The sequence below is a fragment of the Macaca fascicularis genome, chromosome 11, assembly GCF_037993035.2.
Source record: "Macaca fascicularis isolate 582-1 chromosome 11, T2T-MFA8v1.1".
Lineage (NCBI taxonomy): Eukaryota > Metazoa > Chordata > Mammalia > Primates > Cercopithecidae > Macaca > Macaca fascicularis.
In genome coordinates this window covers 11,730,488-11,755,096 of record NC_088385.1, presented here as the reverse complement: position 1 = coordinate 11,755,096, position 24,609 = coordinate 11,730,488, and the positions used below count along the sequence as shown (strand labels likewise).

Sequence of the window (24,609 nt, the reverse complement as noted above, 5' to 3'; positions counted from 1 at the left end):
GAATACTATGCAGCCATAAAAAAGGAAGAGTTCATGTCCTTTGCAGGGACATGGATGAAGCTGGAAACCATCATTCTCAGCAAAGTAACAGAAGAACAGAAAACCAAACACCACATCTCACTCATAAGTGGGAGTTGAACAATGAGAACACATGGACACAGGGAGGGGAACGTCACACACTGGGGCCTGTTGGAGGGTGGGGGACTGGGGGAGGGATAGCATTAGGAGAAATACCTAATGTAGATGATGGGCTGATGGGTGCAGCAAACCACCATGGCACATATACCTATGTAACAAACCTGCACATTCTGCACATGTACCCCAGAACTTAAAGTATAATAAAAAGAAAAAAGCAGAGGTTGCAATACTAATTTCAGACAAAACAGACTTTAAACCAAGAAAGGTTAAAAAAAAAAAAAAGACAAAGAAGGGAATTACATAATGGTAAAGGGTTTAATTCAACAAGAAGACCTAACTAAACAAAATCTATATGTACCCAACACAGGAGCACCCAGATTCATAAAACAAGTTCCTAGAGACCTTCAAAGAGACTTAGACTCCCACACAACAATATTGAGAAAAGTCAACACTCCACTGACAGTATTAGACAGATCATCAAGGCAGAAAATTAACAAAGACATTTAGGATCTGAACTCAGCACTGGACCAAAATGGATCTGATAGACATCTACAAAACTATCCACCTCAAAACAATAACATATACATTCTTCTCAACTGCACTTGGCACTACTCTAAAATCGATCACACAATCAGACATAAAACAATTCTCAGCAAATTAAAAAAACAAAACCTTACACTCCACACTCTCGGACTACCATGTGATTAAAATAGAGTTCAATAAGAAGAAAATCACTCAAAACCATACAATTACATAGAAATTAAACAACCTGCTCCTACATGACTTTTGGACAAATAATGAAGTTTAGGCAGAAATCAGGAAGTTCTTTGAAACTAATGAGAACAAAGATAAAACATACCAGAATTTGTGGGACAGAGCTAAGGCAGTGTTAAGAGGGAAACTTATAGCACTAAATATCCACATCAAAAAGTTAGAAAGATCTCAACAATGTCACATCACAACTAAAAGAACTAGTGGGTCAGCTGTGCTGTGCAGGGGATCCATGCTACATCCTAATCACTACTTGCCCTTCAGAACCTGAAAGTTACAGCAATGGAAGCTTCAAGACAGAAAAAATGGCAGCCAGCCTCTCCCTCTGTGAACTCTGTCCCAGGGAAATGTAGAGTTGCTACCAGCCTGAAAACCCTGATGGGGGTGAGGGGGTAGTGGCTGCAGTCCCAGGTTGTGGGGTTGCCCCCAATGAGGAGAAGTGGGACTCACATAAAAAATAGTCTGACCAAACGTCCTTGGTGAACATTGATACAAAAATCCTCAACAAAATTTTTGCAAACCAATATTCTTGATGAACATCAGTGTGAAAATCCTCAATAAAATACTGGCAAACTGAATCCAGCGGCACATCAAAAAGCTTAGCCACCGTGATCAAGTAGACTTCATCCCTGTGGTGCAAGGTTGGTTCAACATGTGCATATCAATAAATGTAATTCATCATATAAACAGAACTAATGACAAAAATAAGATTATCTCATCAGATGTGGAAAACGATTTTAGTAGAATTCAACACCTCTTTGTGTTAAAAATTCTCAATAAACTAGATATTGAAAGAACACACCTCAAAATAATAAGAACCATCTATGACAAACCCACAGCCAACATCATACTGACTGGGAAAAAGCTGGAAGCATTCTCCTTAAAAACTGGCACAAGACAAGGATGCCCTCTCTCACCACTCCTATTCAACGCAGTATTGGAAGTCCTAGCCAGAACAACTGAGCAAGACAAAGAAATAAAGGGCATCCAAATAGGAAGAGAGGAAGTCAAACTATTCCTGTTTGCAGACGACATGATTCTATATCTAGAAAACCCCATAGTCTTGGCCCAAAAGCTCCTTAGGCTAAAAAATGATGTTAGCAAAATTTCAGGATACAAAATCAATGTACAAAAATGACTAGCATTCCTATACACCAACAACAGCCAAGCCAAAAGGCAAATCAGGAATGCAATCTCATTCACAATTGTCACAAAAAGAATAAAATATTGAGAAATACAGCTCACCAGGGAGGTGAAAGAGCTCTACAATGAGAATTATAAAACACTGCTCAAAGAAATCAGAGATGATACAAACAAGTGGAAAAATATTCCATGCTCATAGATAGGAAGAATCAATATCGTGAAAATGGTCAAATTGCCCAAAGCAATTTGTAGATTTAATGCTTTTCCTATAAAACTGCCAATGACATCCTTCACAGACCTAGATAAAACTATTTTAAAATTTATATGGAACTAAAAAAAGAGCCCCAAATAGCCAAGGCAATCCTAAGCAAAAAAAACAAAGGAGGAGGCATCACACTACCCAACTTCAAACTGTACTACAGTGCCACAGTTACCAGAACAGCATAGTACTTGTACAAAAACAGACACACAAATCAATGGGGCAGAATACAGAGATCAGAAATAATGCTGCACACCCACAACCATCTGATCTTCAAAAAAGCTGACAAACACAAGGAGAGAACTCCCTATTCAATAAATGGTGCTGAGATAACTGGCTAGCCATAGGCAGAAGATTGAAATTGGATCTCCTCCTTATACAATATACAAAAATCAACTCAAGATGGGTAAAAGACAAATGTAAAACCAAAAAGTATACAAACTCTGGAAGACAACCTAGGCAATACCATTCTGGGCACAGGAACTGCAAAGGTTTCATGAAGAAGACACTAAAAACAATCTCAACAAATGCAAACATTGACTAATGGGATCTAATTAACCTAAAGAGCTTCTGTTCTGCACAGCAAAAGAAACTATCAATAGAGTAAACAGACAGCTTAGAGAATGAGAGAAAACTTTTGCAAACTATGCATCCGATAAAGGTCTAATATCCAGCATCTATACAGAATTTAAACAAATTTACAAGGAGAAAACAAACCACCACATTAAAAAGTGAGCAAAGGACACGAATAAACACTTTTCAAAAGAAGATACACACGTGGCCAACAAGCGAATGAAAAAAAGCTCAATACCACTGAATATCAGAGAAATGCAAATCAAAACCACAATGAGATTATCATCTCACATCAGTCAGAATGGCTATTATTAAAAGTCAAAAAATAACAGATGTTGGCAAGGTTGTGGAGAAAACAGAATGCTTATACACTGTTGGTGGGAATGTAAATTAGTTCAGCCATTATGGAAAGCAGTGTGGTGATTCCTCAAAGAGCTAAAAACAGAACTATCATTTGACCCAAGAATCCCAGTACTGGGTATATATCCAAAGGAATATAAATCATTCTGTCGTAAAGACACATGCACACGTATGCTCATTGCAACCCTATTCACAATAGCGAAGACATGGAATCAACCTAAATGCCCATCAGTGGAAGACTGGATAAAGAAAATGTGGTACATATACACCATGGAACTATGCAGCCCTAAAAAGGAATGCTATCACGTCCTTTGCAGGAGCATAGATGGAGCTAGAGGCTATTATTCTTAGCAAAATAATGCAGGAACAGAAAACCAAATATTGCATGTTCTCGGTTATAAGTGGGAGCTAAATGATGAGAACATAATGGATACAAAGAGGAGGACAACACACAGTGGGGCCTATCTGAGGATGGAGGGTAGGAGGAGGGAGAGCAGAAGACATTGAGGCCTATTGGAGGGTGGAGGGTGGGTGGAGAAAGAGGATCAGAAAAAATGACTATTGGGTAGTAGGCTTAGAACCTGGGTAATGAAATAATCTGTACAACAAACTCCTGTGACACGAGTTTACCTATATTACAAACCTGCACGTGAACCCTTCAAACCTAAAATAAAAGTTAAAAAATAAAAATAATAAATAATAAAATTTGAGAAAGCTTCATTATTTAAAATCTGAATTCTGAAAATTAAATAGGCAAATAGTTTAGGAAATAATAATTTGGACAGTATGAAGAATAGTGTGAAAAGAGAACAGGATGAGGAAGCTCAACTTGGACAATTTGAAAAGTTTTAAAAAGTTGAATTTAGACAAATTGTGAATAAAATTTGTTCTTTTATCACAGAGGTGTAAGGGCTTTCAATAATTCTTTGATGAAGAGTAAATCGGTAATTAATAACTATTAAAATATGTGGTTAAAATTGTTTTATGATGAAACAATTGTGATTTAATTAGCTACATGGAGAAATTTTTCCCAATTGTTGACTCAGCTACTTTCAATAAAATTTTGTGGCAACTTCACAAAGTGAATGATGAAATAACTATTCCTCATTTTACTACATAGAGATTTTTATACAGACTCTTCCTGTTATGACTAAAATTCAAATTGAAATATTATAAAAGAAAAAATCAAATAAATGTTTTAAAACCTTCAATTATTTCTGCGAATGTGATACATAGACCAGTATTAGAAGAAAATTATTCAACAAAAATTGAAGAGGAACAATGTACACAGTGGGGTCCACTCTGTGTATCTATCTCTACACTAGTATTGGGAAAAAACTGATATTCAAAACTGGCAGCAGTTTTTAATGTTTAATTAAAATAATTATTAATTATTAGAGTACTGATTAATAACTTGTAAATTTTAACTTTCTCAAAATTGTTTCAATTTTCAAAACTGAAAAATAAATGTTAAAAATTGATATTTTATGTTTCCAGCTTAGCAGGAAGAGAAACCACAAAAACAGAAAACATTAGGCATGGAGCAAATCCTAATGGTTATTAAGTTTAGCTCACGGATGTGGTGGAAACTGGTAAAATGTTTGCCTTAGTTTAGGTTAATTACAAAAATGTTCATAGGTTCTCTTTTCAGTGGTTTAACCTCTACATTATTTGACTTAGAATAGAAAACAGTCTTGGTTCCCTAGGCCTCAATTTATTCTTGAAGTGAATCCAGCTTCACATGTAAAGTACTCATGGCCTGGCACAAGAAAAAAAAATATCTATCACCTTTCTTCCTTCCCATTTCCCATGATAATTACTCTTTTCTTCTCTGCAATATTAGCATAATCAATGTACACTTTATTGGGGGTGGAGACGAATAGAAGGAAGCTTTTTAATTTTACTGTTAGAAGAAACAAACGAAAGTGAAAACTAGCGTGCCTTAGCAGAGTGACTGATACAGAGTAGACAATCAAATTTATCTGTTGACTGTTGAATTTAAAAATGCCAGAGAGTCATAAGACGAGAATGTTCCTGCATATCCTCCTTACTGTGAAGGGGTGATGGAAATGATTTCCCATTTGTGAACTGTCACTGAGGGAAGGGTAAGGATGTGTTAGCGGAGCAAGGAGAGATGAATCTGAGGATACTCACTGTCTCCTGACTCCACAGGCAGAGTGTGGGTTCCAGATCTGACGATGCCTGCCTTAGCCATGATCTGAAATGAAGAAACAGTAAAGGAACTTTTCTTGAGCTGGACACAGTTCTCAGCATTCTGTTCCCCACATGACCCACTTTCAGTTGTCAAATCTCTGCTGGAGAGAATCAACCTCAAGAAAACTCACAGAATGAAGGACGCACAACAAGAACACAAAGCGGTTGTGTGCAAGTAGTTTATTCTGACATTCCTGAGCCTATTGACCACTTTTGTCCTACTGATAAGCTGCAATTGTATTCCATGGCCTCATTCTTACCAGGTAATGGAAACTGAGCTCCGATAGCTCTCCCACAGCCTGAATATTCAGTATGTAGTGTGCCCTGATACTCTGTGTGTGGCCACAGGGCAGGGTACCAGCCACAGGCTCCAGGTGAATGTAACTCCCACTTAAGGAGAAAACATGATTTGCAGTGTGCTGAGCGCCCTGGTGGTCTTCTGTTACCCATGAATAGTGAAAACACAAGTTGGGATGCACAGTGTAAACCTGAGTAAACAGAAAAACAAAGACAGGGTATCGTCTTGAAATTCTTCACCTTAGCTTCTCACCAAAATGAATAGTTACAGCTGTGTCTTCCACTCTAAAATACACTATGGCTTTCCCTCATAGTGGCTGACAGCCAAATGAATGAATTTTTCAGGCTCCCAACATTCAAATATTAAAAGGAAATCATCCACAAATTTATCTCTGTTGCCCCTATTCTGCTAACTCATTACTACTTTGACATTTTCCTCCTGCCCCTCAAAACTAGAGGAAAAATGACATCCCAATGAGAATGATAAATAACTCAAACAAGTGGAAAAGGGATTTTTCAGAATTAGAATTGCCTCATAAATTGGCTTAATTGAAATTAGGTTTTGTATTAATATAACATTCTATTACCTTATGAGCTTCAAAATTAATTATAGTAATCCTTAGTAAATTAGCATTTATGCCTCTTATCATTATTGTGACTTCCAACCTTTAAGACCCATGTGATTTCTGAAACTTTAAGCCTGGCGGATATTGTTTAGCACACAATTCGATTTCCCTTGTGGTAACTGCTCCTTAGTTTTTCTTCAGAGTACACTTATTTTTTTCTAAGTTTATTAGGCATATTTTATGGACTCTTCTATTTGTTCTCCTAATAAAGTTCCTACTTAAAAAAACCTTTTGCACCTAAACACATTGTAGTAATAATTTACAGATCTGTCAACTTTATGAAAATAGGAACTTTTAAAGCATAAGGAGACTATTTAGTCACCTTTTAAATCCTAGGGACAGCAAGTGTCTATCACATAGAAAACATTAAAATCATTACATATTTTTGAGCTGAATTCACATGTGAACACTGAGAAACAGAAATAATTTATATGCTATTTACACTGAAATCCATAAACTAGTCTTTTATCACTTATTTGAGATAACAAGCATGAAAACTTTTTAGCTATAGAAATCTCTTGATCATCATCATTAGACAATTTATATTAAGAGTATGTGTGTGTGTGTGATCAGTTTACAAAATTTCTAAGTAAACATGGGAAAAGTAATGTAAAATCAATTACATGAATTACTGAAGCAGCTGATCTTGTCCAAGACCCAAATCAAATAAGATTATTTTCATAATATATAAAATGTTACAGATAATGATAGTAAAATTATCAGGCACTTCTGTAGTGTCTTTTCTAATGCCTGTATATTTTTTTTCATGAAATTCTATTATCCTCAACTTTATAACCTCAAAGTTAGATATCTTCTTATTTCTCACTCTTAAATGCAATCTGTATGTTTCTTCTGAATATATCACTGTTCCTAACATTTCCTCTTGTCCTCAGAGGTTTGTCTTTGTGTCTTACCTGGACAAAAAGTTTATTAGCCAAGATATGGGTAGTATTGATTGAAAACTGTGCAAGACCCTGTTCATTGGTGGTTGCATTGGAGAAATAATTGGCTTCACTCGCAGAGATGAAGATGAGTTTATTGGGGATGGGCACACCTTTCCCATCCACCAGAAGCACCTAAAAAAGAAAAGTACTTGATAGTTGATGTGAATAACACCCAGAGAGGACTGAACTCATGTGAACAATGCTTTTGCTGCTATAACTAAAACAACCCACCTCCCCCTCAAAAAAAAACCCACCAAACCTTTATATTTATGACAAAATGTTTCCTTCCATTTGGATCCTCATGTCCTGCATAGCTTATCTACGAAAGTTTGCAGTATTTCCATTAAAGTCAGGGAGATTTTTAATAACTACAACATGTCACTTAATATGCACTTGGAATAGGAATAACAGAAATGAATTTAAACTGGCTGTTTTTCCCTTTTCACATAGATGGAGGCTAGAATGATTGGCTGTGTACTGAACTCTACTAGCTAAAAAATGTTACTTAACTTCTCTGTGCTTCAGTTTTCCACCTTCATTAAAAGGGGGATAATAGTCGTGCCTCCTTCATTTGGTAGTGTTGAAGATTAAATAATTATCTAAAAATACATTAGAGGAGTAGGGCGGTTATAGTTTTTCAGTAATCCATTGTGATTTAAAAACAGCCAGAAGAGAATAACTTGAATTTTTAGCAGAAAAAGGACAAATACTTAAGGTGATGAATATCTCAATTATGCTGATTGAATCTTCACAAATTATTTGAATGTATTAAATAATCACATGTACTCTCCAAAATTGATACTATGATGTATCAATTTTTTAAAAAATTAAAAAATAAAAATACATCAGAAGATATTTGGTGTATGATAATTATTCCATAAATGTTAGTTAATAACATTATTATTATCTCCTGCAACAAACCACCTAAGAAAATCCACATGAGAATGTTTTCTTCCCTTCGCTTCCCTCCCCTTCCCCTCCCCTCCCCTCCCCTCCCCTCCCCTCCCCTCCCCTCCCCTCCCCTCCCCTCCCCTCCCCTCCCCTCCCCTCCCCTTCCCTTCCCTTCCCTTCCCTTCCCTTCCCTTCCCTTCCCCTTTTTCCTTCTTTTCCTTTTCCTTCCCCTTTCCTTCTTTTCTTTTCTTTCATAACAGGTCTTGCTCTGTTGCCCAGGCTGGAGTACAGTGGTGCCATTATAACTCACAACAACATCGAAGCTCTGGGCTCAAGAGATCCTCCCACCTCAGCTTCCCAAGTAGCTGGGACTGCAGGTGCATGCCACCAGCCCACTGCTAATTTTTTTTTTTTTTTTTTTTGTAGAGGCACAGTCTTACTATGTTGCCAGGGCTGATTTAGAACTCTCAGCCTCAGAAGATCCTCCCTCCTTGGCCTCTCAAAGTGCTGGGATTATAAGCATGAGCCACTATGCCTGGCCAAATGTCTCAATTTACTAATTATAAAACTGGTAAAATTAATTATTAATATGAATAAATTTAATATTTTATTTGTTTTATTGTTGTTAAAATATGTTAGCCATATAAACAATATAATAATAATAACCATGAAATGCACACTATTTTAATACCTAGGCCTAAAATTAAAGACTTATTTGTTTATGTCAAAAGAGAACAACAGATAGAAAAAGGACACTGACAGCCATAAATGTTACAAACTCTGAAAATTCTGATGCTGCCTGAGTCATGACAGAAATATCATTTATTCTAAACTGGATGAAAGAAGAGGTTTGATATAATAACTAAGTCACATTACATTAAGTATCTTTATTAGCTACATATTAAAATAGTATCTCTGATTCTCATAATCATTTAATATGTGTCTGTTCGTTTCATCAGTGATATTTAGAAAGGAAAATATTTCCCCTTGGTTTCATAGTTCTGGTCATATTAATTAACTAATAACACTCATCAAGTGTGGGCTATATCATTGTGTCCTGTGCTTAGGTGTAACTGGGCACTTTGCTTACCTGTGCCTTACAATATATCCTACCTGTCCAAAAAAGGGGATTCCTTGTCTAAAGTGTGAATCCACTTTCACAAATATGAGTTTGGATGCAATGTTTGTGATTTCACTGATCCCGTTTGCAGTGACTACCAGGTCTGAAAAATAGAAAGAGTCAGTACTTTTAGAAGTTACTTTAGTCATAAAATTTCTTTCTTACAAATGACCCTTATTTTGTTATGGAAAGTAAACTAATGTTTATTGTTTTATTCCCTACGTTCCTTCATTACTCACACCTGTTCCCTCTTCTCTGATCCTGGCTTCCACTCTAAGCTTCATTTCAAAGCCCATATTTTTAATCTGGAGCATTTTGGTGTGTACTTGTTGGGTGACGCAGCCATTGCTGTTGAGCTGAGAAAAATGCCGAAAACAATAAATGTCAAACTGATTAAGATCAATAGTCACTCAATCTATTCTTCTCTCTCTAATGACAAGAAAACCTTTTTTTGCATTAAGTATGTTAATTGATCTTCAAGAACTTAATACTCATATCTGCCTTGTAACCTCCAAAGTTAGTCATCCAAATGAGAATCTTGCTGACTAAGAACAGAAATTTCTTTTTTGGCGGGGGATATTTTGGGACAGGCTTGTCCTGATGCCCTCTTTCTAGTTAGTAAAATGGAGTCTCACTGGTTGTAAACAGCGATAGCACTGAGGGAGAATACCGCCTACTAACCTGTTGACTGAATTCCTCACAGACCTCGTGCTTATCACAGTTAGGAACATGAAAGAATTTTCTACACAGGCTCACAGTTGCAAGTCCTGGGACAGGTTTCCCATAGGTGTATCTGGCACATGAGAAATAAATCAGGAATTGAGAATGGCTATTTGCATTTTCCATTACCACTCCTCCACAGAACTGCTCCTCTTTAGAGCTCCCCACACATCTTTATCATCTGGCTGCCCACCGAGTAGAAACCTGTCTGGAAAATGTCTCCCTCAGGAAATGTTATCCATTAAAACCTTTGCAACTTGATTGCACTGGAGCACCACATTATCTTTGGGATTAAATATATGTAATATATTTATATCTATATATTTGTGTAGATATCTGTATGTTTATATAAATATCTATATATTTATATCTATATATATTTAGATATATAGATTTACATATTTATATACGATTTATATATTTATATAAGTATATATAATTTATATATTTATATAAGTATATACTTATATATTATATATAATTTTATATATTTATATATAATTTTATAATTTTTTATATTTATATAAAATTCATATATTTATAAATTTATTTAATTTATTAAATATTTTTAATTTAATTTATTTTTTAAATTTATATATAATTATAATTTCTATAAATAAATATATAAAAATTTATATTAATATATAAATCTTATATAAATATATAGTTATATTTTTTTAAATATAACTTTTAAAAAAAGAAAATTACTTTTAATTTTGTTAAGTGAGCATGGTGTCATGGAAGTAGAAAACGTCTCTGTATTTCACAGGTACATACTACTGCATGTACAGAAAAATATCATGATCTTTGTGATTTATCCTAAAATGTTAAAGCAAAATATATGATGAAATAATACAGAAAGATGTTTATTGTCAAATCATAATTAAGGGTGTTTTTATTCTTTTATGTATTTGAACATTTTAATAATAAGTCATCAAATAAAGAGAATAAAAAACCTATATATTTATATAAGATTTATATATTTATACATTTATATAAGATCTAAATATATATCTTAATATGTTTATATCTATATATGTATAGATAGCTATATCTATATAAACATATCTATACAAATATAGATATAAATATATAAATATTTAATACATATATTAAATATATATTTATATATTATATTATATATTTAATCCCAAAGAGAATGTGGTGCTACCGTGCAGTCATATATATATGCAAACTATATATATATATGTTCTTCCTTTGGCCAGGTGCGGTGGCTCATGCCTGCAATCCCAACACTTTGAGAAGCCAAGAAGAAGGATCACTTGAGGCCAAAAGTTCCCGAACTAGCATGGGTAACATAGCAGGACCCAGTCTCTACACAATTTTTAAAAAGATTAGCCAGGTATGGTGACATGCACCTGTAGTCCTAGCTACTTAGGAGGTTTAGGCGGGAGATTCACATGAGCCCAGGAGTTTGAGGCTACAATGAGCTAAGCTTGCGCCACTGCACTCCAGCCTGGGTGAGAGACTCTATTAAAAAACATTTCTTCCTTTTAACCTATTTCTTACCTATCTTTCTTTTTTATTTTGTTTTAATAATATCAAAGCTTATTCTGTATACCAAGTGAGCAAATGTAATGACAAATTGAATAAAAATAAGTACATAATAACTCAGCAAATCTAACACAAAATGCACAGACACACACACACACACACGTGCACTTACACACACGCACAGAGAAGGGAAGGGAGAGAGAGGGAGAAAAAGAAGCTTAGGAACACCATGAAGCATGTAAATACAAAATAATTTGTGGGGTTATATGTGTGTGCACGTGTTATATTAGTCCTTTCTCTCATTAGATAATGGGTAATAGAATAATACACAAAAATTTTGTTTTGGACATTGGTTTTCTTTCCTATTTGCAAATGGTTCTGAAATTACTTCAAATACAAAGATAGAATCAAAGCAGCTTATTCTGAAACCCTTCTCCAAGATCTAGATATCTGCACTACGGCACTGTTAAGTTAGACACATAACTCCTTGGCCATTGCTCTGAGGCTGAAATGAGGCAGAGACCTACGAGTTTTGGTGTTTCTGGTATATGATATTTAGTCTGGCATATTCCTTCACCCTACATGCTCCCTCTGGGACTGTTTGTTTGTAGGCAATCAGTTTTGCTTCTCCAGGTTAAAAGGAACCATAAGAGGTATCTGTAATCACAGAGGGCAATGGTGGAAAGGAACCTCATAGGTAAGGTTCATGCCCTCTGTCTACTGCTTAAGAGATGGAGGCACAGAGAAGCAGCAGAATGCCTAGTTAAAATAGTAAGTTCTGGTAGGGGAGGCACACTCATCACTGCCGATTCTGAGTCTAGTACCCTTTGTAATCATGACATCAGTCACTGGGTCGTTTATATTATGTTTAAGTCACTTCTATAAAATCCTAATCATTGACTTTTGCCCAGTAATTGTGACCTGTGATCTTTAGGCTTCTCTTTCACATATTTAGTCCATTGTATCAGCTCATCCTCTTTCCTCAATGACAGGATTAGTATTTATGGTGTACATATGAAGAAAAGGAGAAAGTGAAATTGCCTGGAGTAGAAAATTCTAGGGGAGAGATTATTTCAGGTTATTAAACAATTTGTTCTACCATTGCACTATTTCTAGTTATTAAACAGTTGTTCTATCAAAAAGATCAATGTAAAACATTCAGTATATCCTCTTAAAATTGCCCAGAGGAAAGATTAGGCATAATTGATTCAATGTTCCATGAGAAAACAAACAGGCAGATCCTGCAAGCAAGACATCTAGAGGCCAACTGATAATCTTCAGTGAAATGTCATTAAAAAGGAGGTTATAAACTTTTAAACCTCTAAGATATTTATAGATTCCTATGGCTTGCTTTAAAATATTAGAGCTAAAAAACTACTGTAGGGGAGGAAATGGGGCAAAAAGAACCTGGCAAATTTTATAATTTTATAAAAATAGGTGATAGGTACATGAAATTGTATTTTACTACTCTGTTAACTTTTGCACGTGATTGAAATTTTCCATTGTAGAGAGTTTGGAAAAAACCAAAAGGTACTTAGGAGTCATAATAACCAAAACCAATGTATGAACACCCAGCTTTATGAGACAGTTTTTAGGACAATTGAAGATACTTGACTGTAAACTTGGAATTCATTTTGGAAAATTACTTTTAATTTTGTTAAGTGAGCATGGTGTCATGGAAGTGGAAAATGTCTCTATATTTCAGAGGTACATACTACTGCGTGTACAGAAAAATATCATGATCTTTGTGATTTATCCTAAAATGTTAAAGCAAAATATATGATGAAACAATACAGAAAGATGTTTATTGTTAAATCATAATTAAGGGTGTTTTTATTCTTTTATGTATTTGAACATTTTAACAATAAGTCATCAAATAAAGAGAAGTCAATGGAGTAATATTATAAAAGTGCTAACGGAAAATAAATTTATAATTTTGTACGTACATAATCACTCAAAATTGAGGCAAATATAACATTTTAGATAAAAACGATATAACTCACTTTCCACATACTGTTATGTTCACTTTTTCATCCACAATACTGATTATCTTTGGCACCTGAACTTTGACCTCAAACTTGGGAAGCACTGTTAATAGAGATAATATGAATAAAGAATGTTGGTAAACATTTATTGGAAATACAAATAATTTCAGTATGTCTATAATTTTTCCCACAATAATACCCTGAATGTTTCCAATGTATCCACCTTAAGATGGTAAGGTTTAACAATTCATGCAGAATCTAACTGACTTCTTGAGCACAGCAGATCTCAGTGACACGAACAAATGATGGTGGTTTCACTGAAATAAGAAGTTTCATACTTGGCAAAGCGTAATTTGCTACTGAAAATCAGCAAGCTCTTATGAGCTTCTGTGTTCACACAGTCCTAATGGTCTTAGAAGCGGGTATGTCTGACTCTACTGCAAGTTCAACATACCTATGGGAAATTCAAAGGATCTAAGTGAGCTCACACACTAGGAACCAAAATGTCACGCCTTTTTCATCTTCCATAATCCATACCGAATTCCTCCACGGTGAAGGGGTGCTCTATCCTTCCGCCTGATTCTGTCTGTACCACCACCTTGTAGGAGCCCTGAATGGGCTCTGATGAAAGGGGAAAGGACAATTGATTGAGGCCACCCTCTAGCTTGAGACTCTGCCATTGTGCAATTCGATTTCTTCTTGGGTTCTGAAGGGAAACAAGCAGCACGGGCAGTAATCATTTAGTCACAATAATCATTGAGCATCTCAAATGATTTTGAAGGTGATAATTAGCATTGCCTCTGGAAAGACAAATACAGAGGGAAGAGAAAACACAATCAACCTGACAACTGGGAGTAGGAGGAATTCAGATCTGAAAGTTTTCAGAGTAGTTCATCTGTCTGAAGTTTTATCAGAACCTCCTACTCTCTAAAAGTACTAATTTCCTTATAAGATACTTTTTCTGATACTTACCTCAAGGTATATCAGTGGAATCTATATGATAAGAGGAAAGAAGAGATGTGATTAGAATTCCAGCAAAGGCTACAATTTCAGACTTGCGATCAAACAGCATACTGAGGAAGAATACTATCTGTAGCTAAATTCAACAAGAAACATCACAGAACTGGATAAAATCTCAGGGAAATTATTAAATAGTTCTGGGATGAGCACACACAATATATTCAATAATTATTATGTGTTGCCATTTCCCTGAAAATTATTATTGGTGAATGATATTATTGAATCTTTAAGTATTAATATTATTTGGAAAGTAAACTTCTCCTAGTGAGTAATATGACTGTACTGCTTACTTTCATAAATTGGGAAATAGATATTAATAGAATTATATGTCATTGTGATTTAGACCTAACAGAAAGATAATTCCCAGAATCATTTGGTTGAAAGTAAACCAATAATATTTCTTCTAATTTCAACATTGTCTATTTTCTACCTATTAAAAGCAGCTTTGTTCCTTTGCACTAATATTGAAGGTAAGTTGAAAAAAGGGAAATTCAATTAGCATAAAAAAGTGTGTCTATTTCTATACTATATGTATAGAATATATAATAAAATTATAGTCTATTGTACATACTTGGATATTCATAAAAGTATAATTCTTTGTTTCTTTTTAAATCATAAATTCCTTGAAAGTATGAATATGAAAAGTGCTTTATGCCTCTTTAGTATTGTTAATGCAGTGTGTTCAGAGCAACAAATGCAGCTATTACCAGACTGGTTAACTACTGTTATAAGAGAAAGAACTTCCTCATCTCTTGTCCCTCAATTTTTGTCTTGTATAAGACTGCAAATCCGTGCTGAGGCTGGAGCCAAGTTCAAAAACAAGTGTCTTTCATCCTCTCGCTTTTCTTGTACCTTTCTACCTCACTCTGGGTGCGTATTCCCACTCTACCCCTCACCCAAACCACAGATAGTGGATGCTTACCAGTTCATTTCGAGGGCGAAAATTTTCATCCACGGAGACAACACGGAATCTTACTGGAAAAGTAGTTCTCTGATAAGATTCAGACACGATGAAGCAGGTAATTTGGGTAATAAGACAGGAGGCTACAGAGCTAGGATAATGGAGACTTCGGCGGCTCAGGTGGCCCTTCCTTCTCAGTGTTCCCCCAACCGGTGGAATTTCCCTACTTACCTGTCTGTTCTGGTTTATAGACGGGTTTGTCTGTCTGGACAAAGACCAGACTTTGAGTGTTCTTTACCAGAACTGTGTTCCTCTTCCTGAAATCTTGCGTAGGCCCCTTTATCCGGATGCTAAGGAATGCCACCTCTGAAGAGGCTGAGATCCTTGGGAGCTGAAAAGCGAAGGATTTTTTGCTGCTGAGGAACTGTGCAGTCTTCTCCCTCTGCATTCTTCTGTCATTGTTATTTCCTATCTCTCCTTCAGCTTCACCAAGAAGGAAGGTATGACTATTTCTCCAGAAGTAAGAGTGAAGATGTTAATGTGAGATAGAGGAACTGTATCAGTAAGAGTGGCCATCAGTAGAACCCAGATCTCCATGGAATTCACCTAGAGCTCTAGCTATTAAATTAGATGCCTTTTAACTGAGTATCTGTATTCAGAAGGAATGGAGAGAAACATCTCTGAAAAAATGTGGGAGAGCATAGGAGCTGAGTATCCCAAGTTAGGCAACTTTAAAGAGGTCCTAGGTGTTTGCTTAGAGTATCCTGCATGCGCAAAAAATTATGTGGCATGCAAAGTTTTTATCATGAAATTTTCATATGCTCTATTTCTAGGCAATGTCCAGCCCCGTCCTTAAAGAGACAGTTACAATCAAAACTAGAAAACTCCTCTAAGTCATGAAACTTGTGGGCAAAAGGATTATTATTTATAAATGAAGTTTAGAAGAGTATTTCTCCCTTACTCTGGTAAAAAATGCTTTGTTCCTTAATAGTTGAAAAAGTCACTTTTTTTTTTTTGAGACGGAGTCTCGCTCTGTCGCCCAGGCTGGAGTGCAGTGGCGGGATCTCAGCTCACTGCAAGCTCCGCCTCCCGGGTTCACGCCATTCTCCTGCCTCAGCCTCCCGAGTAGCTGGGACTACAGGTGCCCGACACCACGCCCGGCTAGTGTTTTGTATTTTTAGTAGAGACAGGGTTTCACCGTGTTAGCCAGGATGGTCTCGACCTCCTGACCTCGTGATCCGCCCGCCTTGGCTTCCCAAAGTGCTGGGATTACAGGCGTGAGCCACCGCGCCCAGCCCCTGGGGTCCTAACTACATTCTTAAAGTCATTCCTTGGTATTGCACACCAGAGCTCCATCACCATGACTTATAGAACTCAATAAAACGTATCAAGCAGGGACAGCCAGCTGGCACCATAGCACTCACAGTGAAGACGACACAGTGGAATAAGTCCTTCTCCGCCACTAGGTCAGTGAAGAGGCTCCTGTTTTCCCCGCCAGACTCTAAGGAAGCACTTACAGTCACTGTCTCGTTCAGGTGGCTCAGAAGGACACAGCCCTTCTCAGGGGCCTCAGTGTGGAGCAGGGAGGGGACCAGCACCATATACTGCCTGGGAAAGGAAGAAGTGTACATTAGAGAAAAACTGATGATGGTAAGCGTTTTCATTCATAAATGTGTTTTCATAACAATATGTAATCATTGGTGCAATCAGTTTTATTCCAAAAGTCAATGGACTAAGAACAATACAAAGGAGGTTCTGTCACAGATCAGCACAAACATTTTATCTTTGACTCATCAATCATGCCTCAGCCACACAATCTGGAGGCACGCAACACTGGAGAGTGCTTTCCAAGATGTCACAATTTCACAGGCATTCCTGGCTTTAAAGAGCAATCTGAACTCTTTAAACTTTAACTTTGAACTTCAAAAAGTATCTGAATTCTTGCATATATATCCATAAAAGTGCACACCCACAAACACACACACACATATAATAAATTGGGAGTGATTATTCATTTTAAAAAGGACTTACGTTAAAATCTGTCTAGATAAACATCACTTTGGAATGAACACCATGACTAGATTTACAGAAATTCAACTGAAAGAACTTCAGTAAGCATATATCACTACACAAAATAGCACGTGTATATTGTGAAATCATTTCCTTAATATCAGCAACACTGAAAAAAAGTATTTGCTGTTTCTTTTAGGCTCCTCAGATACAGCTCAAAGTCAATATGTGATCAACAAGTTTGAAAATTTTGTCAATTATTTACATGCACAACTCCCCACCACACACACACTACACAAACACACACTGTATTTTATTATCATTTGCCTTTATGCTTAATTTCTTGAGGCAACAACATTAATAATTTAATATTAGTATGTCCACGTTTATAAATATATGTTTGTTTCAGAATCACATGGGTGGATAGGTTATCTTTTTCATTAAAAAAAAAAAAAAAAAAAACAAACAGGTTCAGGCTGGGAGCAGTGGCTTATACCTAATTCCCAGCACTTTGGGAGGCTGAGGCAGGAGACTCACTTGAGGCCAGGAGTTTGAGAACAACCTGGGGGCAACATTGTGAGGCCCCCCCGCCATCTCTACAAAAATCAAAATAAAAAGTTTAGCCAGGTTTGGTTGTGTGGTGGCGCTTGCCTGTAGTCCCAGTTACTCAGGAGCCTGAGGCAAGAAGGATCACTTAAGCCCAGAAGGTCAAGGCTACAGTGAGCTATGATCGCACCAATGCTTTCCAGCCTGGGTGACAGAGTAAGACTCTGTCTTAAAAAAGAAAAGAAAAGAAAAGAAAAGTTTATGTGAGTACTAAAAGTACATATTATTTTGAAAAGTCTTGCCTTTTTTACTTAAATTGTTCAGTGTTTTCAGTTTTTCAGAGGCACAGGCAATTTCTTGTGTAAACCTCACATTCTTGCCTTAGCTTTATTGATGAGTGTCCTTTGTCTCTAATGCCCTCCACGCCATATTTTCCTGTCACTTTCCAGAAGACTGCAACTCAATATAATCTCTCCACACTCTGAACTCCTATGGGCTGAAAGAGAATGTGTTTCTGTTGTTGCTTTTTTTGAGTATCTGCCACACGACAGGAATTGTTAAGCGGTCTGTGTATTAAGCCATTTAATCTTCCCAGCAATGCTGTAAGGTACATACATGATAGTCTCCATGTTCCTGAAAGCTAAAACATGAGATCCTCATCAGTCCCCAAAACTTGAATACATAACAGAAGGATAAAATCCCTGCCCCCATGCCAAATCAGTAAATCATGATGAAAATCTAACTCCTCAAAGCTTTAACGTTTCAACGACTCACAATTCAATGTCTGCAGGGTTAAGCCATTTGTAGAGTAAATTTGCAAGTAAAAACTATTATTTTCTTATATTATTTTACTACCCTTACCTTTCCATTGGCAACATAAACTCTTACCTTTTAAATTGTTTTCTGGACAGGCAATTTGACACAAGAAACCCAATATTATTACTTTACAAAATTAATAGGTGTGAGACTTGGAGGAGAGGATCCAAGGATAATTGAGTTGTGGAATCTGGAACTCAAATTTGGTTTCCTCATCCTCCATGTAGTCTGCTCCAGCACAACAGTCTTGCTACATGTGTTTTAAACTGTTCCTGGGTAAAGCTATATGCCGTGAATCTCTAGGGCCACTCTTAAATCATCCAAGTTTCAGATGATTTTACTGTATGAGTGTTATGGTTTTGTTCTCTAGCACAGAAGTTGAGGGCAGTTAAGTAACTCGCTGATAGTCATTCAGCTAGTCCCTTAAGTCTAATCTTTTTCTGGTATCTGGATGCTTCTGATCTCCTGATCACTGCTCTTTTAAGGACATAATACATAATAAAAATTTATCATTTTTACCTCCCCATCCCAAAATTTTCCCTTTAGTTCTTTGATCTTAATAAGAAGGTGTATACATATATTTATAATTTATCTAATATACTATTTTTATTCTTATAAATTATAAGCCAAAAATTATCATGAGTAAAAATTAATTCCACACATATTTGATATTCTAAAGAGCTGTTTTGTAGGAGTTCAGTTAATATTTTTAAATAGATACTGAAATTGGAACAAATCCAGGTTGACAAACTGGCCCAAGATTTCACTGGTAGTGAGCTGCTAAAATGTTTTAATATATTACTCAATCATGAATGTTTGCATTTTAAATATTTGCCTTTTTAGCAGGGACTAAATTTAGCAAATATTAAAGTGATAACTTTTAATTTTCTCTTTTTCTTTTTATTCCCCTGAAGGCTTCATCTCTCTGAAGCTTACTGCCCCAAGGCAGGGTAGAACGGCTATTGGGTCTCTTTGGCAATCTTTCTCTCATTTATCACATCAAGGGTTAATTCTGGAGGGATAAAGTTAAGTTTTCTCCTTACAAAGGGAGAAAACACCCCTTCTGCTTGTGATAACTTGCTGTTCTTGGTTCAGTGGCGGACACAATGTAAAAGGATGGTTTCAATGGCAGCATGGTCCTATGCAGTGTAGGACTGCATCCAAAACCACAAATTGCTTCATGTTTCTGACCCAATACACGCCACTCGCTTTATCCATTCAGTCTGCTCTCAGAAAGCAAAATAGCCTCCACATACTCCAAATGCTTTCTGGGTGGAGTGCAGCCGGAAGTAGTAGCGCCCACAGCTGTAGATGAGGTAGAGGGATAGTGGGGGAGAAATGTACCCCTACCGGTTGCCAGGAAACTGTGCAAGGAAAAAGCCTGAGGAAAGCAGGAGACTTACTGGATTGAAGTCCTTATTTCTGCTTTCTGCGCTTTGGCCTGAAGAGGGCTAGTTATGTCAGATGAATAAGGGTAACACACAGAGCAGAGGGACCCCTTATCCCTTTCCCCATTTGGGACTCTGAAGACTTCCCTGTATCAATCTGAAATATAGGAGACACGATAGGCATCTAGAAGTGCAGTGTGGGTATGCAAGAGAGAGGCAGAAGTTTAGCCTCTCCAGGACACCTCAGTGCCTATGTGCTATTATTGGACCCAAGAGTTCTCACCATTCTCTGGAAGAAATGTAAAGGCAGCTGGGTTAAGGCCAGGAACCTTAAATGGCCTGATCTGCAAAGGGGCAAAGTGGCCCTGCATCACAGGCTGGGTTGGAACAATAGCCATAGTATTTGAGGCAAGATGCAAAGGTAGGAGTTCTGTGGGATATGAAACAGCTGAAGTGAGACAGTCAGGTAGAGAGGACTGTTGGGTCCTGACCACACAAGAGAAACCAGATGACTAAACTTCAACAGTGCATGCTAGCAGGTAAGAAGAAGTCAGACTGACAGTAGCCAAGAAGGACGGAGAACTTTGAGACCAAGGACTCTGACACTTTTCTCTATTAGGAGTTAATGGAGACCACAGTCGTCTAGATGAGAGGAACTACAGAGAGGTGAAAAAGAAGTCTTACAATTATTGAATTTTACTAACTTACAACTGGATAGGGTTAAAATTATTTCCCCTACTTTGGTTCCCCATTGGGGCTGTTGGTGAAGACTTGATACATGATTGAAAAATAAAGGAGCTATACTTTCTGTATATATATAAAGCCTACAATACATGTTAAGTTGCACCTCACTATACATTTTGAATATCTTTATTTTCAGTGCCTTCCATCCAAAAGAATGTTTCTGTGAAGGTGGGATCTAGTGTTTTATTTAATCATGCTTCTTAGTGACTACTTGTATTTATGACACTGATTGGCCCAATGTAGAAAAAAGTGATTTTAAGGGTAGAGGATAAATGAAAGATAAACAAGGGATTAACTGGAATGATTTCTTATGTTTGGAAGGTATCGTAATGAGTGGAAAGGTCGCATTTACAAAGGAAGGCAAAGCGAAGACATAAGGGAGAGCCTGAAATGCACACTGGAGGAAAGGGTCTTGAGTGAGACTTACGGTTCTGCAGAGTTGGAGTCATTGGCAGAAAGCAGGATAAGAAGTAGCATGAGACATAAATGAAGAAGTCTGTCTTTCCCCATTGTGAGGGATAAATCTCAGGGTTGTGTTCAACTCTCTGCCCTCAGCCTCATCCCAGAGACCAGCAGAGTTTACCAGGCTTTATGCGGCCACTATGTCAAACAAGCCCCACCCCAAGGCCTCTGAATAGAGTTCAGAATTGAGCACAGATTCCCTGAAAGGGTCATTACTCTCAGTGCTTGCTTCATTTTTCTCAAGGCTAAATTCTGACAGGTACTGAGGCATGTCTGGAGGATAAAATTCATATTCCATTTGGAATAAGCTTTGACAGCAAACCTCCTGACAAGGAACCTTCAACCTACCTTTCTCCATCTCCTTCAAAATCCTTACAAGAAGATGACAAAAGATGCTGACAAAGAATATCATGGGACACGTTACCACGACAGTAACTCATGCATTGCAGATTCATTTCTGGCACTGAGTGAGTTATAACTATAGACTTTAGGGGTTTTGGTGTTTTTTTTTAAGCTGTTGATTGAATACATGGTCCTGGAAGAAAGTGATACAAAATAAGGATTTCAAGAGTAGAGGATAAATGAAAGATAAAAGAGATAAAAGATAAAAGAGATTTTAGAAAGGAGTTATCAAAGATCACCCTTGCCTATTTCACAGCATTGATCTGATCAGATTCTTAATTGCTCGTATCTGTCCTTGCTACTGTCTGAACATACTAACATGTGAGTCCCTTAAACTATGTCATTCACTTTATCTGAGATTTTTTTTTTGAGCTGTACTGTATGCTAAGTGCTATTCTGGTGATGAAAATACAACATTGAACAGGATATTCCGTATCCAGTCTCTCATAGAACTTGCAGTACAATGATGATCACAGAAAAATCGCCAGCAGATTTAATGCCATCTCTAGACTGCAGACATTGGTGTCTATTAACATACTGTATTGCTTGAAACTTTTTTTTTTTTATCAGCTTACTTTTTCTGTCTCCATATTTCAGCCTAATCATTCCTTCTTTGGAGAGCTAATTCCTGGCCACACTGCTTAAAGTGGATTCCTTCTTATTAGTTTTTATTTCACATCTTGGTTTCTTTTGTCACATTATCACAGAATGAAATAATTTATTTTAAATTATGAAATGTTTTATATATATATATATATACACTCACAAATATAGAGAGCAAGATAAAAAACACTTGTACCTCACATGCACCCAACTTTAATAAAATTAAACACTCGCCAAGTTATATTTACGATCATTTCTTCTTAGGAAATGAAGCATGGCAATGGTAGAGCTCTTTTAGAATTTGTCTAGCAGGTTTTCCAGTTTTTACCAGATCCCCCGACCCAAAAAAAGAAATAAAGCAGGACAAATATGGTTAGAGTTTCCTTTGTAATTCTCTCCAATCTCATTTCCTTCCCAATGTTGTGGGATTAGGAAGTTGATACGTATTCTTCAGGACATGTTTTTATGTTTTTAATCCATATTTATGTAAATAATATATAGCATAATTTTGTGTTTTGTATTATATATATAAGTGGTATGCACATATTGTAAAATTTGTTGCCACTATTATGGTTTTAAGACTTATTAGCATTGATAATGAGGATGTAATTTATTAATTTTAATGACCATCTATATGACATTCTATTGTATGAATGTGACCGAACCTGTTACTCTATTTCTCTAGTACTAGATTTTGGATTCTTCATAGTTTTTCAACATTACAAATAATGCTGCTACAAATATGGTGTGTCTACTTGAGCATGTTTGCAAGAGTTTCTCTAGGGTAGACAGCAGAGATTGGGTTATAGGCTATAGATATATGTACATCTTGAAATCTATCAGATATTGGTAAATTGCTCTTCGAATTGTTACACGGATTTGAATACTCATCTGCAACAGAGGATATTTTCAGTTTATTGTATCTTTACCATCATTTTACTCTGCTAGGCAGTCTACTTTTTATCAATCTGATGAGTGAAGCAGTATCTTGCCCTAATTTTCATTATTAATGACTTTACACATCTTTTCATATGTTTATGGGCCATTTGAATTATATCTTCAGTTTGATATCTCAACACAATATGTAAAAGGTCTAGCAGGAACATCTCCTTGCCCCAATTTGGTGAGCCTTGGACTCTAGATGCTGCAATTTTATTTACTAAAGGCTTTAAAATGTGCTTCTAAATCTCTCAGCCAAGTATTCTGGAGCTGTTAAATACCCTAAGGGGAAAGTGCCCTTTAACACAGAATTACCCCTTTGGGTTGCTATGTTACTTCGGAACTTTGGATTTATAATTCTTCACAGTCTTTGCTTTTCAATACCTCCAGTGAATATATATATTTATAAAATATACATATATAATGAATATTTTATATATATATATATATATATATATATATATATATATATATATATATATACCAACCATTTGTACTTTAAGTGGGAAGTTTGGTCTCAATTACCTTGTATACCATTACTGGAAAGGAACGTCCTGAGTGTGTATTTTTATTTTATATAAATAATATTGGAAAAAGACCTTGCCTGTTTCTTACTCTTTTTAGTTATTGCTAGTTTTAAAACATCCTCCCACGTTTATATGTATGTATTTTGTTAATTGCATTTTATTACAGTATAGCCCTTTTTGGTGATCATCCGCGATGTTTAATGTTTCCACTCTCCTAATGATAAAAACAAGATTGTCTCTATTGTCCTGCCATGATCAAATAATGCTTTGATAAATCTCTTTTTACATATACCCTTTGAAACAGGTAAATCCTCCTGCAAGATGCATACACAGGAGTGTGATTGTTGTATCAGAGGCATGTACTTAAGTGACTAAGTCGTCATATAAGTCGTCCTGCAAGATGCATACACAGGAGTGTGATTGTTGTATCAGAGGCATGTACTTAAGTGACTAAGTCGTCACATATAACTCTCCAGAATGGTTACATCACACTGCAATTCTACCAGTAGCGCATGAGGATTTTCATATCCCCATATTGCCACCAATACCCTAGCTTTTACATTTTTCTTCCAGTATTCCTTTAAATAAGCTTTTTGCTCATTTCCCTCTTTTCTCCTTCTAGGACTCCCATAATATGTGTATTTGCATGCTTGATGGTATTCCATAGGTCCCTTATACTTTCTTCACTCTTCTTT

The 24,609-nt window shown here is 36.3% G+C and overlaps 1 protein-coding gene, 1 long non-coding RNA gene and 1 other non-coding gene across 6 annotated transcripts in view; 2 read left to right on the top strand and 1 right to left on the bottom strand.

The window, feature by feature from the left end:
• The window catches only part of LOC102133131 (pregnancy zone protein), a 59,113-nt gene extending 37,568 nt beyond the window's left edge, over nucleotides 1–21,545 (bottom strand). For 3 of the 4 annotated variants that reach the window (XM_005570068.5, XM_065523718.2, XM_005570067.5), the window contains exons 1-13: nucleotides 21,409–21,545; nucleotides 16,902–17,085; nucleotides 15,709–15,868; nucleotides 15,499–15,551; nucleotides 14,529–14,549; nucleotides 14,094–14,262; nucleotides 13,575–13,659; nucleotides 10,018–10,129; nucleotides 9,578–9,692; nucleotides 9,330–9,439; nucleotides 7,296–7,457; nucleotides 5,719–5,946; nucleotides 5,399–5,462 (exon numbers count right to left, since the gene is read on the bottom strand). In XM_005570068.5, coding sequence (XP_005570125.3) covers nucleotides 5,399–5,462; nucleotides 5,719–5,946; nucleotides 7,296–7,457; nucleotides 9,330–9,439; nucleotides 9,578–9,692; nucleotides 10,018–10,129; nucleotides 13,575–13,659; nucleotides 14,094–14,262; nucleotides 14,529–14,549; nucleotides 15,499–15,551; nucleotides 15,709–15,868; nucleotides 16,902–17,085; nucleotides 21,409–21,491 — 1,546 coding nt within the window. In that variant the 5' untranslated portion in view covers nucleotides 21,492–21,545. The remainder of the gene's footprint in view (nucleotides 1–5,398; nucleotides 5,463–5,718; nucleotides 5,947–7,295; nucleotides 7,458–9,329; nucleotides 9,440–9,577; nucleotides 9,693–10,017; nucleotides 10,130–13,574; nucleotides 13,660–14,093; nucleotides 14,263–14,528; nucleotides 14,550–15,498; nucleotides 15,552–15,708; nucleotides 15,869–16,901; nucleotides 17,086–21,408) is intronic. The other variant, XM_074006249.1, reaches the window with a different exon arrangement.
• Nucleotides 21,546–21,663: 118 nt separating this feature from the next.
• The window catches only part of LOC141408019 (uncharacterized), a 31,127-nt gene continuing 28,181 nt past the window's right edge, over nucleotides 21,664–24,609 (top strand). Inside the window, exon 1 of the long non-coding RNA XR_012419988.1 lies at nucleotides 21,664–21,910. This is a non-coding gene — a long non-coding RNA (uncharacterized lncRNA). The remainder of the gene's footprint in view (nucleotides 21,911–24,609) is intronic.
• Nucleotides 22,727–22,786, top strand: LOC123567768 (U7 small nuclear RNA). Its single transcript, XR_006690871.1, has one exon. It is a non-coding gene; the product is annotated as a U7 small nuclear RNA (small nuclear RNA).